The sequence below is a fragment of the Clinocottus analis genome, unplaced genomic scaffold, assembly GCF_023055335.1.
Source record: "Clinocottus analis isolate CAN_PGR_092001 unplaced genomic scaffold, fCliAna1.0.p SCAF_16, whole genome shotgun sequence".
Taxonomy (NCBI): domain Eukaryota; kingdom Metazoa; phylum Chordata; class Actinopteri; order Perciformes; family Cottidae; genus Clinocottus; species Clinocottus analis.
The window spans coordinates 18,363,189-18,377,999 of record NW_027175887.1 but is presented as its reverse complement, the minus strand read 5'-3'; the positions used below and the strand labels follow the sequence as shown (position 1 = coordinate 18,377,999).

The 14,811-nt window shown below is 49.1% G+C and overlaps 1 protein-coding gene across 1 annotated transcript; it reads left to right on the top strand.

Annotated features, from left to right (window-relative positions):
• The first annotated feature begins 247 nt into the window (after positions 1–247).
• Positions 248–14,811, top strand: fus (FUS RNA binding protein). Its single transcript, XM_068579185.1, has 16 exons — positions 248–368; positions 1,385–1,409; positions 1,600–1,766; positions 1,839–2,022; positions 2,820–2,892; positions 3,118–3,370; positions 3,484–3,670; positions 6,690–6,724; positions 9,292–9,327; positions 9,449–9,558; positions 9,734–9,863; positions 9,950–10,048; positions 10,264–10,414; positions 10,562–10,659; positions 13,091–13,235; positions 14,019–14,811. The coding sequence occupies exons 1-16, from the start codon at positions 356–358 to the stop codon at positions 14,056–14,058; spliced, it is 1,746 nt and encodes a 581-aa protein (XP_068435286.1). The 5' UTR covers positions 248–355; the 3' UTR covers positions 14,059–14,811.

Below are 14,811 nucleotides of genomic sequence, written 5' to 3'. Positions count from 1 at the left end.
CATGTTGCTTCCATGCACTGCGATGGTTTCTTAATATTTCCTCTGTTTATTATCGTTAATAAGCTCTTTTCTAAATGTATCTTTTTATATAAAATGTTAGAATATGAACTGTTCATAAGACGCTGCTCCTGCGCGCCCCCAGCGGCCGCGGGAGGAGCTGCAGGACGCTCATCCCTCTTCCTCCCGGTCCTCCTCTTCCTCCCGGTCCTCCTCTTCCTCCCGGTCCTCCTCTTCCTCCGGTCCTCCTCTTCCTCCCGGTCCTCCTCTTCCTCCGGTCCTCCTCTTCCTCCGGTCCTCCTCGTTCGGTTCGCTCACCGGCAGATCGGCTGAACGTGACGGGGTTTCTCTCGTCGACATGGCGTCAAACGGTAAGAGAACCGGAAGAAGGGAATTAATGTCTGAAGGTTAAGATGAACGTTCCGGTGATCAGCTCATGAGCGAGCTGGAGCCCGGTGCTCCCGGTGCTGGAGCCCGGTGCTGGAGCCCGGTGCTCCCGGTGCTGGAGCCCGGTGCTCCCGGTGCCGGAGCCCGGTGCTCCCGGTGCCGGAGCCCGGTGCTCCCGGTGCCGGAGCCCGGTGCTCCCGGTGCCGGAGCCCGGTGCTCCCGGTGCCGGAGCCCGGTGCTCCCGGTGCCGGAGCCCGGTGCTCCCGGTGCCGGAGCCCGGTGCTGGAGCCCGGTGCTCCCGGTGCTGGAGCCCGGTGCTCCCGGTGCCGGACCCCGGTGCTCCCGGTGCCGGAGCCCGGTGCTCGGTGTCTCCTGCTCGTGGTTACAGTTTATTCTTCATGATAAAGAACATGTTATGGTCATCTCCTGAGGGCAACAGCGCATGCGCGGTTTATTAGCAACTCCGTTCTATAGAGCAACACTAACATTTATAATCTATAGAACACTAACATTCATAATCTATAGAACACTAACGTTCATAATCTATAGAACACTAACATTTATAATCTATAGAACACTAACATTTATAATCTATAGAACACTAACATTTATAATCTATAGAACACTAACGTTCATAATCTATAGAACACTAACATTTATAATCTATAGAACACTAACATTTATAATCTATAGAACACTAACATTTATAATCTATAGAACACTAACATTTATAATCTATAGAACACTAACATTTATAATCTATAGAACATTGTAACATTTATAATCTATAGAACACTACGGTTCATAATCTATAGAACACTAACATTCATAATCTATAGAACTCTGTAACGTTCATAATCTATGTTCCCATGTTTTATGTCCATGTTCCATGTTTTTCTTTGAGACAGTTTCCTTCCTCGTTGCATTCCATCACTTGTTAGATGTTTGTTCTCATTTATTAATGTCTTGATATTAATGCTGCATTTTGTTTATTCCATAGATTATCCTCAAACATCTGGCCAGGGGTAAGTCACAACATTAAACATTAAACACATTCAATCTTGACATACGTGTGTAGTTGGACCTGGTGGTTGCTGAACCTCGACCTGAGCAACTGCAGCAACCCCAGATCACAGCAACGCCCCACAGACCGTTAAAATACATGAAGTCACGTTTTGAAATGTGGTTGAGTGTTTTGTTGGTGACCTCTGGCAGCTATGGGTCCTATGGAGGAGGTGGAGGAGGTGGAGGAGGGGCCAACCAGGGCTACAGCCAGCAGGGCTACGGCCAGCAGGGCTACGGGGGCTTCAGCCAGAGCCCCGACAGCAGCGCCCCCTACAGCCCGGGAGGAGGCTACGGCAGCTACGCTTCATCTCAGTCAGGTACAGGGAGACGGCTTCTCCTCCGGTCGCCAGGTGATGGAGCGGACTGTAACTCCTGTGGGGTCCCTGCAGGATACGGCTCTCCACCCTCTAGCCAGGGAGGAGGAGGAGCAGGAGGAGGAGCAGGAGGAGGAGCAGGAGGAGGAGCAGGAGGAGGAGGCTACAATCAGCTGTACGGCCCCGGAGGTTATAACAACAGCAACCAGTCGTCCTTCTCCGGGTACCAGCAGCAGCCTCCCTCCTCATCCTCTGCAGGGTAAGACGCCTCTCTGGGGCTCAGGCGGCCTGAGACGCTCTGACATCACACAGGAATCCATTCGCTTAATGGGACAGTTTCAGACACACATAAGACATTTCATTAGACCTTCTTTTTCCCTTGTGGAGCGCGTAACGCTGATTTATTTTCGCCAGTAGGCGGCGCTTTGACTACGAGTGAACATAGGCTTGTCCATGTCCTCGAGCCGGGACCGTTAGCGAGCACCACAAGTTCGGAGAAAATTGGATGAAGTCCAGTGGAGTTACAAGAGCTTGTGTAGTGAGTTTTTGAGCATCCTGAGCCACTAAACACGGAGTATTACCTCATAGTATAAAACACATGCTTTTATTTTACCAGTAGGTGGCGCTGAGACAATGTGAACATACACATGCGTCGTCTGTCTCTACGTGGAGTGTAGACCACGTCACCAAGTCGATCGCATTAATGTTCTCGAACGAGTTGTGTAAAAGTACAAACGCTGAAAATGGTAAAAAATGACAAAAAGGCCCAAATTGTCTGAATTACTGTAGCGCCCCCCGGTGTTTAAATTACACGATATTTTTCGTGCATGTTAAAAGATGCAATGTGCACATATGCTACAAATTTAGAGTCATTAGTCCAAATGGTTTGGAAGTTATGAGTATTGGAAAAAAAGACACACCTCTAAGAGGTTCGTCGGTCCTTATCTCCTGAACACAAAGAGATATAAAAAGTCTTTTCATCAGGAAAATGATGGATGGATATGGACATGTATGTGTGGAGCTGCAGCTCAGGTTCCTCTTCTCAACCCTCCACAGCTACGAGGGGAACTCGCAGGCTGCTGCCTACAACCAGCCGCCGAGCGGCGGACAGAGCGGAGGAGGCTACGGGGCCAGCGGGGGCCAGTCCGGAGGCTACGGGGCCAGCGGGGGCCAGTCCGGAGGCTACGGGGCCAGCGGGGGCCAGTCCGGAGGCTACGGGGGCCAAGCTGGGGGCCAGTCCGGAGGCTACGGGGGCAGCGGGGGCCAGTCCGGAGGCTACGGGGGCAGCGGGGGCCAGTCCGGAGGCTACGGGGGCCAAGCTGGGGGCTATGGGAGCCAGTCCGCGGGCTATGAGGGCAGCGGGGGCCAGGCTGGTGGCTACGGGGCCAGCGGGGGCCACCAGCAGCCGTCCCCACACGGAGGAGGCCACTACAGCCAGCCTCCGAGCTACAGCGCTCCTCCCCCACAGAGCCACAGCCAGCAGAGCCAGTACGGTCAAGGTGGAGGTCAAGGTGGAGGTCAAGGTGGAGGTCAAGGTGGAGGTCAAGGTGGAGGTCAAGGTGGAGGTCAAGGTGGAGGTCAAGGTGGAGGTCAAGGTGGAGGTCAAGGTGGGTTCAACTTCACTTTGTGTTTGTGCTTTGCTTCCTCAGTAGAGAAGTAGTTCAAAACATTGACCCTTTCTCTCACGGCCGGTTGGCCGACGGTCTGGTCTCTCCCTCAGGATATGGAGATGAAAGCCCCCCGCTGAGCGGAGGAGGTGGAGGGTACGGAGGTCCCGACGGAGGTTACGGAGGTCAGGACCGCGGCGGCAGGGGACGCGGCGGTGGATTTGGAGGCCGTGGCGGCGGATACGATCGCGGTTTCGAGCGAGGTGGCCGAGGCGGACCAAGAGGAAGAGGAGGCATGGGGTGAGTGTTTAGGGTCCGTGGTGTCGGTCCTGAACGGGGAGGCTCCTGATGGGCTCCTCTCCATGTGGCCCAAAGAAAAATAACCGCTTGTAGGTCCAAGCTGAACCACGAGAGGCCTTCGAAGGTCCTGACTTCCACTGAGGACTCGTACCAGCAGCTCTAATGCCTCAGCACTCTGCCACACGGCATGTGAGGGGACTCCATCTTCAATAATCAGGAATTGCTAAAATATGAATCAAACGCAGCAGAGAGAGATCATGTTCCCAAAACAAATGCATTGTTTACAGTGTGTTCTTAGCTCCGCCCACCTGGCGGTTTGCTTTAAAGTAACGATGAAGCGACCTGACGAGGAGAGAACCGCTCTGTCTCTGGTGTCGCTCTGAGCGAGGAGGTTTGATGAGCTCATCATGGAGGGTTTGGGCTGCAGGTCCTCGTGGCTCACCGCTGCACCGGTTCCTAGGAAACGTGAAGGATGCATCCTTGAAGGAAGGTTGCTTCTGCATGAACAGGCTTTAGGTCACCTCTGGTCCCGCGTGCAGATTTTCCACAGACAGAAGGGGGAGCCAAACACCAGCATACTGCCATGAACAGCAGAGCCACTGATGTGTGACATGGCAAAGAAAACCTCAACCTGGCTCTGCAAGAGCACATGAGTCCGTTTTGCATGTTTAGAACACAATTCAATATTTCATAAATGTGAACATAAACCATAAAAGTGAATCGAAGGCCTCAAAAGTGACTTGAGAGAGCTCCCCAAGTTAAGGAAAAATACATTTCCATATCCCTAGCTTGATGCTACACATAATTAGTTTACGTACAGAATCCAACAATAAACCTGTGAGACCAAACCTCAAGATAACAACCACATTGCAGTGAAATATGACTTATGGATAAATACTTCTTGTTGGTATGTGTTGGTGCGTCTGCTTGAGCAGAGCCTCTCTGTTGTGGAACTAGAGGCGTTCAAGGTCCAGGAAGAAAGTCAGGTCATTCTGGCTCTCAGCAGAATAATGATCACCTTCAATATTATAAACAACAATTTAGATTTAACGTTTTAACAGGAAGTTCAGAAGGAAACAAAGGGTTGAGAGAGCTCTGATCTGTGCTCGTGTTATGAGGTTATGACTGATGAGATGTTCATGAGCCAAAACACGCCACAAAAAAGAGACTTTGTGACGGCTGTGAGGCACAAACTGGTAAATGGGTAAGTTGATGTTTTTGTTTTGGAGGTGGCACAATATCTCATGTTCTTCCTCGTGATGTTGGTCATGATCCCATCGACATAGAATTAGTTTTCCACTTCATTGTTTGTTCTCTCACCCATCACAGCCGAGCCGGATAGATATATAAGTTTATATAATATGAGGAACTCAACCCACCAGTTTCCTTTAAGCAGGCAGATCAATAGCTCTGTTAAATGATTGCATCTCTCGATGTTCTCGTGCTGAAGACACGACATGGTTTTGGAGAACGGAGGAGCATGTAAAGTGTAAAACTATAGCGTGTGAACTAAAGGTTAGAACCCGGCGACAAATGAGCTCAATAAACAACAACAAGTCATTATAGACCTTAAATGTTCACTCTACGTATTTAAAGGTGCAGTGTGTGAGATCTGGCTGTTAGCGCCAAACCGATAGGGGGAGGAGCCTCGACTACTGGGTCCAAACAAGATTACGCAACATTCAACTGCTGGAACGTGTTGAAGCTGCATTCTCTCTCCTGACCACCAGGGGGCGACTCCTCTGGTTGTATAGAAGTCTATGCTTCATGTGTTAAAGCTGCATTCTCTCTCCTGACCACCAGGGGGCGACTCCTCTGGTTGTATAGAAGTCTATGCTTCATGTGTTAAAGCTGCATTCTCTCTCCTGACCACCAGGGGGCGACTCCTCTGGTTGTATAGAAGTCTATGCTTCATGTGTTAAAGCTGCATTCTCTCTCCTGACCACCAGGGGGCGACTCCTCTGGTTGTATAGAAGTCTATGCTTCATGTGTTGAAGCTGCATTCTCTCTCCTGACCACCAGGGGGCGACTCCTCTGGTTGTATAGAAGTCTATGCTTCATGTGTTAAAGCTGCATTTTCTCTCCTGACCACCAGGGGGCGACTCCTCTGGTTGTATAGAAGTCTATATAAGTGACTCTACTTCTCTCTTGATGTATTCCCTCAGTAAACATTGTAAACATGAGTTTATGTCTCAATCTCTAGTTTCTAGTCTTCTATACAGCACGATGTTCATTTAGGACATTATGGTGTTATGGTGTATCGTGTAAGGTGTCTCTAGGTCACTCCTCCTCGGTCCATATATGGTCACTTCCTGTTCACCGGTTGCATGAAAGCAAGTTGACGACGGCCAAAACGTCGAACTGGAGGTTTCAAAACGTCCTCAAGTCAACGTCCACTTCTTAAAACCGGTCTTTGGCCCCATCTGACACATTGCACCTTCTAACGGCCGTGGAGTCTGCAGCCAGTACGGCGTTCTCACGAGTGTCTCTTTGTCTGCAACAACTGGACTAAAGCGGCGTGTAAACATCCATTACCTGCCTCTCTCACCTGTTCCCACCTCCCTCCCAACCAGCGCTCTGTGTCATGCTCTGCTTTAATCCCTCTCTGAATCTTTTCCTAGGCTTTACCTGCTCTCCAGGCTGCGTTCTGCTCTTAAGCCATCATGTGGGGAGGTCTACAGTCGTCTTGTAGTGCCAGGAAAGAACGATGAATAGTTATGTAGATCAATAGAGGTTGTCTGAGACGTAAAAAATACCCAGCAGCCAGCAGGGTTAGAGGTGTTGGGCTGGTTATTTGACCCACAGCCAGGTTACAGGATGAAACAAAATGGTTGCATGAAGTCACTTGAAGACTTGCCAAGGTCTTTAAGCTGGCCTCTTGTCCTGGAGGCTCTGAAGCAGACCAAGGGGTTCAGGGTGGGTTTGAGTCAGACTGAGAGGGACAGTTACCCACAACCCCCTGAGAGAAACTGCTGTCAGCACCAGCCTTCAATGCTCTCTCTCTCTTCCTCCTCATCAGAATGGGCGATCGTGGAGGATTCAATAAGTTTGGTGGTAAGTGACAAAAAAAAAACAACACAAAAGGTTTGTTAAGTTTGAGGAGTCGAAGCTAGAAGCTAAAAGGAGGGGCGTCCACTCCAGCGGGTGTAAAGTAACCTGAGTATCTGGAGGTTTCCATGACGAGAGGTCAGACCCTTCACCAGGTAGAGTCACAGGTAAGAACCTTTCGACCCCAAATTAGTTCTGGTTCTTGAGCCGGTTCCTCAGAATTCTGGATAAAACCAGTTTAGAGAGGAACCGCCATCTTCTCGGCCGGCGGTCCCCAACCACTAGGTCCGTGGGTCTCTTGGTACCGGGCCGCACAGAAAGAGTGAATTGAAAAAAAAGGGTCCAAAAAAGAAAATCAAGTTTGGAAAATGTTTTATTTTGAAAAATGACCGAATACATTCGTCTGTGTGTCTGAACGTGATGAGTTACCCCAACAACGAAACTTAAAAGTCTGTTGAAGCCGGTGTTCTGGTCTAAAACCAAGGCAGAGCATTCTAAGATCGCCAAAAAATCTCAAAAAACCTGCATCCATCTCCAACATCCTGTCTTTATGAAGCGGGTCTTGACTTAAGCACTAGACCGGACAATAAGGTTTAAGTTACAGAAAGATTATATTTTGTCATATTTTTATCACATCATATTTATCGTCCACACCGTGCAGGCCGGTCCGCAAAGATATTGTCTGATAAAACCGGTCCGTGGTGCATTAAAAAGTTGGGGATCGCAGTTCTCGGCGGCTGCAAAGCCCACAGAGGCCGCAAAGGGGTGGAGCCTCTACAGCTCAATGAAAACCTCCCGCTTTAGGTCCTCATCCCATTTATCTTTTGTGGAGGTTTGTGATGGTTTCGGGTGTTTTGGGTGTTTTGGGTGTGCACCTGCCAGCAGAGGGCGGCAAAGGCCACATGACATCCTCATGGACCCTTCAGGGCGCAGGAGGGTTTGATGGGAGTTCAGGGCTTTGGGCTCTGGGTCATAAAACCTGCCGTGTTTGACGGCGTAGCGCCACAATAGACACAACACGAGAATCATCGTGCTTGACCGGAGACATCGCGTATGATCTCAGGAGGTTTCAGACGGAGGTTTCGGTTTGACATTCCAGCTTGAAAACTGGTTTTAGCTGTGAAACCTTAACCTTTAGCGGTAACTCCTGACAAAGGAAGGAATGTTGGTGGTTTCTTCATCATGTGATCAAGCATCAGGAACCGGTGTGGCCTCCTGCAGGCTCTGTGCTGGAGAAGTGCCACTAGTCATTTAGAGGAAGCGGTTGGACATGTGCCAGCGTTAAGCTCACAGTCACAACAACACGTGTGAATTATTATTGTTGACGTGCAGCAGCGTCCAAACTGCATGTGTGCAGATGCAAATTATATAATGCACCAGCGATGTTGATTAAACGTCTTAATTCTTTGTGAATAACAATAAAATCAACAACATATAAACCAACAAAACCAACATTGAATTGAAGCATTTAATGTGTGTACAGAACACAGCAAGTCACTCGAGGCAAACTAGAGGTCAGAGTGATGCACAGAGGTCAAAGTGATGCACAGAGGTCAGAGTGATGCACAGAGGTCAGAGTGATGCACAGAGGTCAAAGTGATGCACAGAGGTCAGAGTGATGCACAGAGGTCAGAGTGATGCACAGAGGTCAAAGTGATGCACGGAGGTCGAGCTGATGCACAGAGGTCAAAGTGATGCACAGAGGTCGAGCTGATGCACAGTGTGTCTGAGGTTTCTGAGTTTCTGCTGCTTCCTGTTATGACGACTGAGGTCTTTGCAGCTGCTTTCACCTTTTTAAATAACACAAATCTCTCAAAAGCCCAGTCACAAAAACAACAAAGTGCTGTCTTTCACATCTGGACAAATGTAATGTCACGGTGACACAGAGTTATTAAACAAGGTGTGTTTAGAGAATGGCAGCGAGTCATCATCCTCCATGCCAAGATGATGATGATGATGATTACAATAACAATAATACTAACAACATGAGTAAGGTGAGTGTGGTCGGGTCCGTTTACTGAGTGACGTCCTTCAAAGTGAAGAGGAATCATCACTCCTTCACTCTCGGTCAGAGGTTGTGTTGGTGGACGGTGTGTCTTTGATGCTTCAAGGACATGAATCACTCTGACGTCATTCCTTCTCCCTGAAGCTGATAAAACAAATGCTTCAAATTCTCAGGATGACAATGGAGAACCCCGTGATTATCTACATATAACAAACAAACACAACAAGAGTCATGTGTGTCGCCGATGGTGTGGGTCCTGGTGTGTGTGTGTGTTTGTGTGTGTGGGTCCTGGTGTGTGTGTGTGTTTGTGTGTGTGGGTCCTGGTGTGTGTGTGTGTTTGTGTGTGTGGGTCCTGGTGTTTGTGTGTGTGGGTCCTCGTGTTTGTGTGTGTGGGTCCTCGTGTTTGTGTGTGTGGGTCCTGGTGTTAGTTCTGACACACACAGCTGAGAGACTAAGAGCTTCCCACTGGCTCCACTGGGAACCAGTAGAGAACTGTCTCAGGGCTCATGTGGGTTTGCACTTGTTCTTTTCCTCAATTCATTTCTGTTTGCTTTGCTTCCCCCTCAAGGACCAAGAGAGCCGGGACATGGAGGACCCGGCTTCAGTAGGTATTCTTTTCTTTGGCCACATTCAAACAGAAAAGTGTATTTCTGGTCCTCTAAATGTGACCGATGGTGTAGCTTCACAAGACAAAGTCGCCCTGATGTCCTCCTCCTCTCCCTCAGTGACGGACCCCGATAACGCTGACAACAACACCATCTTCGTTCAGGGTCTGGGAGACGAGTACAGCGTGGAGGCAGTGGCCGACTTCTTCAAGCAGATCGGCATCATCAAGGTGTGTGTGTTGTCTGACTCTATGTCAGACCCTGTGATGGACTAGCGACTTGTCCAGGTGAACCCTGCCTTCGCAGTGACAGCTAGGATCGGCTCCAGCTCCAACAACAGTATAAGAGGTTTTGGATAGTGGAGTGTAACATATATGACATAAACGTCCCATATGACCCACTCAGATCAACAAGAAGACCGGCCTTCCGATGATCAACCTGTACACAGACCGGGAGACGGGGAAGCTGAAGGGCGAGGCCACGGTGTCCTTCGATGACCCCCCCTCAGCCAAGGCCGCCATCGACTGGTTTGATGGTAAGTTGTTGCTCTCTCTCTCTCTCTCTCCCTCCCTCCCGACCAGAGGAGAGAGACAGAGCTCTGATCTCCCCCTCTGCCTTCAGGGAAAGACTTCAGCGGGAACCCCATCAAGGTGTCCTTTGCCACCCGCAGAGCCGACTTCGGGGGCCGAGGTGGGACGAGGGGAGGTCGAGGACGAGGAGGTGAGAAGTTCTCTGAACCCGGAGGTTGGTATTTTGATCACGAGGCCTGTTCCACTTGAGACACATTGAGGCTTTCAGTCGTATCGCATGGTCTTCCTCAGCAGCGCGAGACAAGCTGTCAATGTTCAGCTCTCCTGTCTGGTGAGCACTTCAGGGCTCTTTGTCCACCCGGGACACAGACAGCTGCTGACGGGCTGCTTTGCTGCTCCGCATAGGGCCCATGGGGCGAGGGGGCTTCGGGGGCGGGCGAGGTGGAGGGTTCCCAGGAGGCAACGGGGGCAACGGAGGCAACGGGGGCAACGGGAGCAACGGAGGAGGAGCAGGAGGAGGACAACAGAGAGCCGGAGACTGGAAGTGTTCAAATCCGTAAGTTTATATCTGCATAGAAACATTATAAATGTTGTGTTTAAAGTCACTTTGTTCCATTGAACACATGCAACCATCATGTTGGAGCTGAAACTATGAAGACAAACATAAATATCAATTTGGTCCTTTCTGCTTGTTCCTCTCCAGCAACTGTGGCAACCTGAACTTCTCGTGGCGTAACGAGTGCAACCAGTGCAAAGCCCCGAAGCCCGAGGACGCTGCTGGGATGTCCCCCATGGAGAGAGGTGTGTTGTGTGTTTGTACATATGTATATAAATATACAAATATATGTATGCTGCCCTCCTCTTGCTGTGTCTGTTGAATATTGCCCCCCCCCCCCCTCCCCTCCTCTAGGTTTACCCTTCCTCTAGGTCTACCCTTCCTCTAGGTCTACCCTTACTCTAGGTCTGCCCTTCCTCTAGGTCTACCCTTCCTCTTGGTCTACTCTTCCTCTAGGTCTACCCTTCCTCTGGGTCTACCCTTCCTCTTTGTGTACCCTTCCTCTAGGTCCACCCTTCCTCTAAGTCTGCCCTTCCTCTAGGTCTACCCTTCCTCTAGGTCTACCCTTCCTCTAAGTCCGTCCTTCCTCTAGGTCTACCCGTCCTCTAGGTCTACCCTTCCTGTAGGTCCATCCTTCCTCTAGGTCTACCCTTCCTCTAGGTCTATCCTTTCTCTAGGTCTACTCTTCTTCTAGGGCTAACTTTCCTCTAGGTCTACCCTTCCTCTTGGTCTACCCTTACTCTAGGTTTACCCTTCCTTTAGGTCTATCCTTCCTCTAGGTCTGCCCTTACTCTAGGTCTGCCCTTCCTGTAGGTCTACCCTTCCTCTAGGTCTACCCTTCCTCTAGGTTTACCCTTCCTCTAGGTCTACCCTTCCTCTTGGTCTACCCTTACTCTAGGTCGACCCTTCCTCTAGGCTTATCCTTCCTCTAGGTCTAACCTTCCTCTAGGTTTATCCTTACTCTTGGTCTACCCTTCCTCTAGGTCAACCTTCCTCTAGGTTTACCCTTCCTCTAGGTCGACCCTTCCTCTAGGTCTAACCTTCCTCTAGGTTTAACCTTCCTCTAGGTTTACCCTACCTCTAGGTCTACCCTTCCTCTAGGTTTACCCTTCCTCTAGGTTTACCTTTCCTCTCGGTTTACCCTTCCTCTAGGTCTACCCTTCCTCTAGGTTTACCCTTCCGCTAGGTATATCCTTACTCTAGGTTTACCCTTCCGCTAGGTTTACCCTTCCTCTAGGTTTACCCTTCCTCTAGGTCGACCCTTCCTCTAGGTTTATCCTTCCTCTAGGTCTAACCTTCCTCTAGGTTTACCCTACCTCTAGGTCTACCCTTCCTCTAGGTTTACCCTTCCTCTAGGTTTACCCTTCCTCTCGGTTTACCCTTCCTCTAGGTTTACCCTTCCGCTAGGTATATCCTTACTCTAGGTCTACCCCTCCTCTAAGTTTACCCTTCCTCTAGGTTTACCCTTCCTCTGGGTTTACCCTTCTTCTAGGTTTACCCTTCCGCTAGGTCTACCCTTCCTCTAGGTTCACCCTTCCGCTAGGTCTACCCTTCCTCTAGGTTTACCCTTCCTCTAGGTTTACCCTTCCTCTAGGTTTACCCTTCCTCTAGGTATATCCTTACTCTAGGTTTACCCTTCCTCTAGGTATATCCTTACTCTAGGTCTACCCCTCCTCTAGGTCTATCCTTACTCTAGGTATATCCTTCCTCTAGGTCTACCCTTCCTCTAGGTCTACCCTTCCTCTAGGTCTACCCTTCCTCTAGGTTTACCCTTCCTCTAGGTTTACCCTTCCTCTAGGTCTACCCTTCCTCTAGGTTTACCCTTCCTCTAGGTCTACCCTTCCTCTAGGTTTACCCTTCCTCTAGGTCTACCCTTCCTCTAGGTTTACCCTTCCTCTAGGTCTACCCTTCCTCTAGGTTTACCCTTCCGCTAGGTATATCCTTACTCTAGGTCTACCCCTCCTCTAAGTTTACCCTTCCTCTAGGTTTACCCTTCCTGTAGGTTTACCCTTCCTCTAGGTTTACCCTTCCGCTAGGTTCACCCTTCCTCTAGGTTCACCCTTCCTCTAGGTTTACCCTTCCTCTAGGTCTACCCTTCCTCTAGGTCTACCCTTCCTCTAGGTTTACCCTTCCTCTAGGTTTACCCTTCCTCTAGGTTTACCCTTCCTCTAGGTCTACCCTTCCTCTAGGTTTACCCTTCCGCTAGGTATATCCTTACTCTAGGTCTACCCCTCCTCTAAGTTTACCCTTCCTCTAGGTTTACCCTTCCTGTAGGTTTACCCTTCCTCTAGGTTTACCCTTCCGCTAGGTTCACCCTTCCTCTAGGTTTACCCTTCCTCTAGGTCTACCCTTCCTCTAGGTCTACCCTTCCTCTAGGTTTACCCTTCCTCTAGGTTTACCCTTCCTCTAGGTCTACCCTTCCTCTAGGTCTACCCTTCCTCTAGGTTTACCCTTCCTCTAGGTTTACCCTTCCGCTAGGTATATCCTTACTCTAGGTCTACCCCTCCTCTAGGTCTATCCTTACTCTAGGTATATCCTTCCCCTATGTCTAGCCTTACTCTAGGTCTACCTTTACTCTAGGTTTACCCTCCTTCTAGGTCTTCCCATCCTCTAGGTTTAACCTCCCTTAAGGTCTCACCTGTGTTGAAGTCACTGGTCTCCTCTTTCTGCGTTCAGGAGGCTTTGGAGGAGGCGAGCGCAGAGGCGGGTTCGAGCGCGGCGGCTTCAGGGGCCGAGGAGGTGAGAGAGGAGGCGAGCGCTGCAGCTTCAGAGGCCGAGGAGGCGAGCGAGGAGGATACAGCCCCGGGAAGATGGATGCAAGGTCAGACCCAGTGACACACCATTTTTTAGATTCGATACAATTACACTAATATTCCATGAGAGGAGCAGACTCTTCATCCATCACGAATCTTTTCAGATTCCGACTTTACCAGGTCATTGTTTTAACTCTCATTGTGCTGACAGAGTAAGGAGTATTCTTTCGGTGTGGCAATGAGCCTCTAGATGCTCTAGAGGCTCCAGAGAGCCTTGTGCAGCAAGCACACTGCAGGTTCTCCTGCGGGCTTAATAATAATCATTGTACCACAAAACTTTGCAGAGTATCTCCTCTCGCGGCATTGCCAGCACATGCGTCAAAAGACAAAAAAGTCTGGAGTTTATGTACCCAATTGGACATTTTCTGATGCTAGCACAGTTTTCATGTAATCATCGTTCAAGTTTAGGAACATCTTTGGACCGGTTCAGAGTTCACAATGGGTGTGTGTGGCGCAGATTGGAGTGGAGATGTTTTGGCATTCCCTCAATAATTTTCACTCTTCAGGCATCAATTTTACATCAAAACGTAGGAAATATTGTGCTTCTGGTACACATGCGTCGTGGAACCCAACAAACTTTATACTTTTTTGTCAGCAAGCCTGAAAGCGACATGAAGTCAACCGCTGATCCATTGGACTCTGACATTCTCTCATGAAGCAAACGGGGCTCTCATTTCTCAGCCCTACAAACATTGAAGGACACGGAAACGCTCACAAAAGTCTTGTGTTTCTCCTGATTTTTATATTTTTGTCGCCGGTGATGTAATAAGTGTGTTGTTGTTGTTTTCCAGGGGCGACCACAGACAGGAGCGACGGGGCCGTCCCTACTAGCGGAGCGTTCCTCCTTTTCTTTTCCTCTTCTCCTCCTCTTCCTCTTCTCGTCCTCTTCCTCTTCTCCTCCTCTTCTCTTCCTGAAACTCCACTGACTTCTTTTCTTTCACTGTGTAGAAAAATGTGCGATCCTCGTTTCTTCTGCGTTTGCTCTCGATCATGTGACCCAACTCCTCTTCTGGTCACCTCATTTACAGTCAGATCACATCCGCACTGCTTCGCTGTTCACATGTTTATTATATTTATTATGTTTGTTAGCTTTGTTAGCTCCAGAGTAGTTCTACTTCCACCAGACTCGTCTACACTTTAAAGGGAACACTTTGTATGTGTCAACGTCATTATTAGTTTCTCACAAACTGCTGCACTTGTGTCCTTAAACTATATTAAAAAGCAATGAATTGTGAGAATAAATCTAGAAATCTGAAGCTGTTATTCTAGTTTGGAAGAGAAAATAAAGACAAACGTCTCAGTTAACAGCACGGTTAAATATGATCCAAGTTATTGAAACTAAATCTCATGCAACCGGAAAAATATATATATATATCTATATTTCCTCGTTCCAGTCGGTGACTCCTGTCCCGACATAATAAATACATACTCTTATACGTTTAGACCTAAACAACACACATCATCAGCAGTTTAACCCTCGGTCCCGGCACTGAAGACGTGACCGAGCCCTCGTGTTTTTATTTACGAGTGTTTTTTGTATGGTGCACGTGCTGGTTTTGAAATGAAAGTGTTGATTAAAAAGCA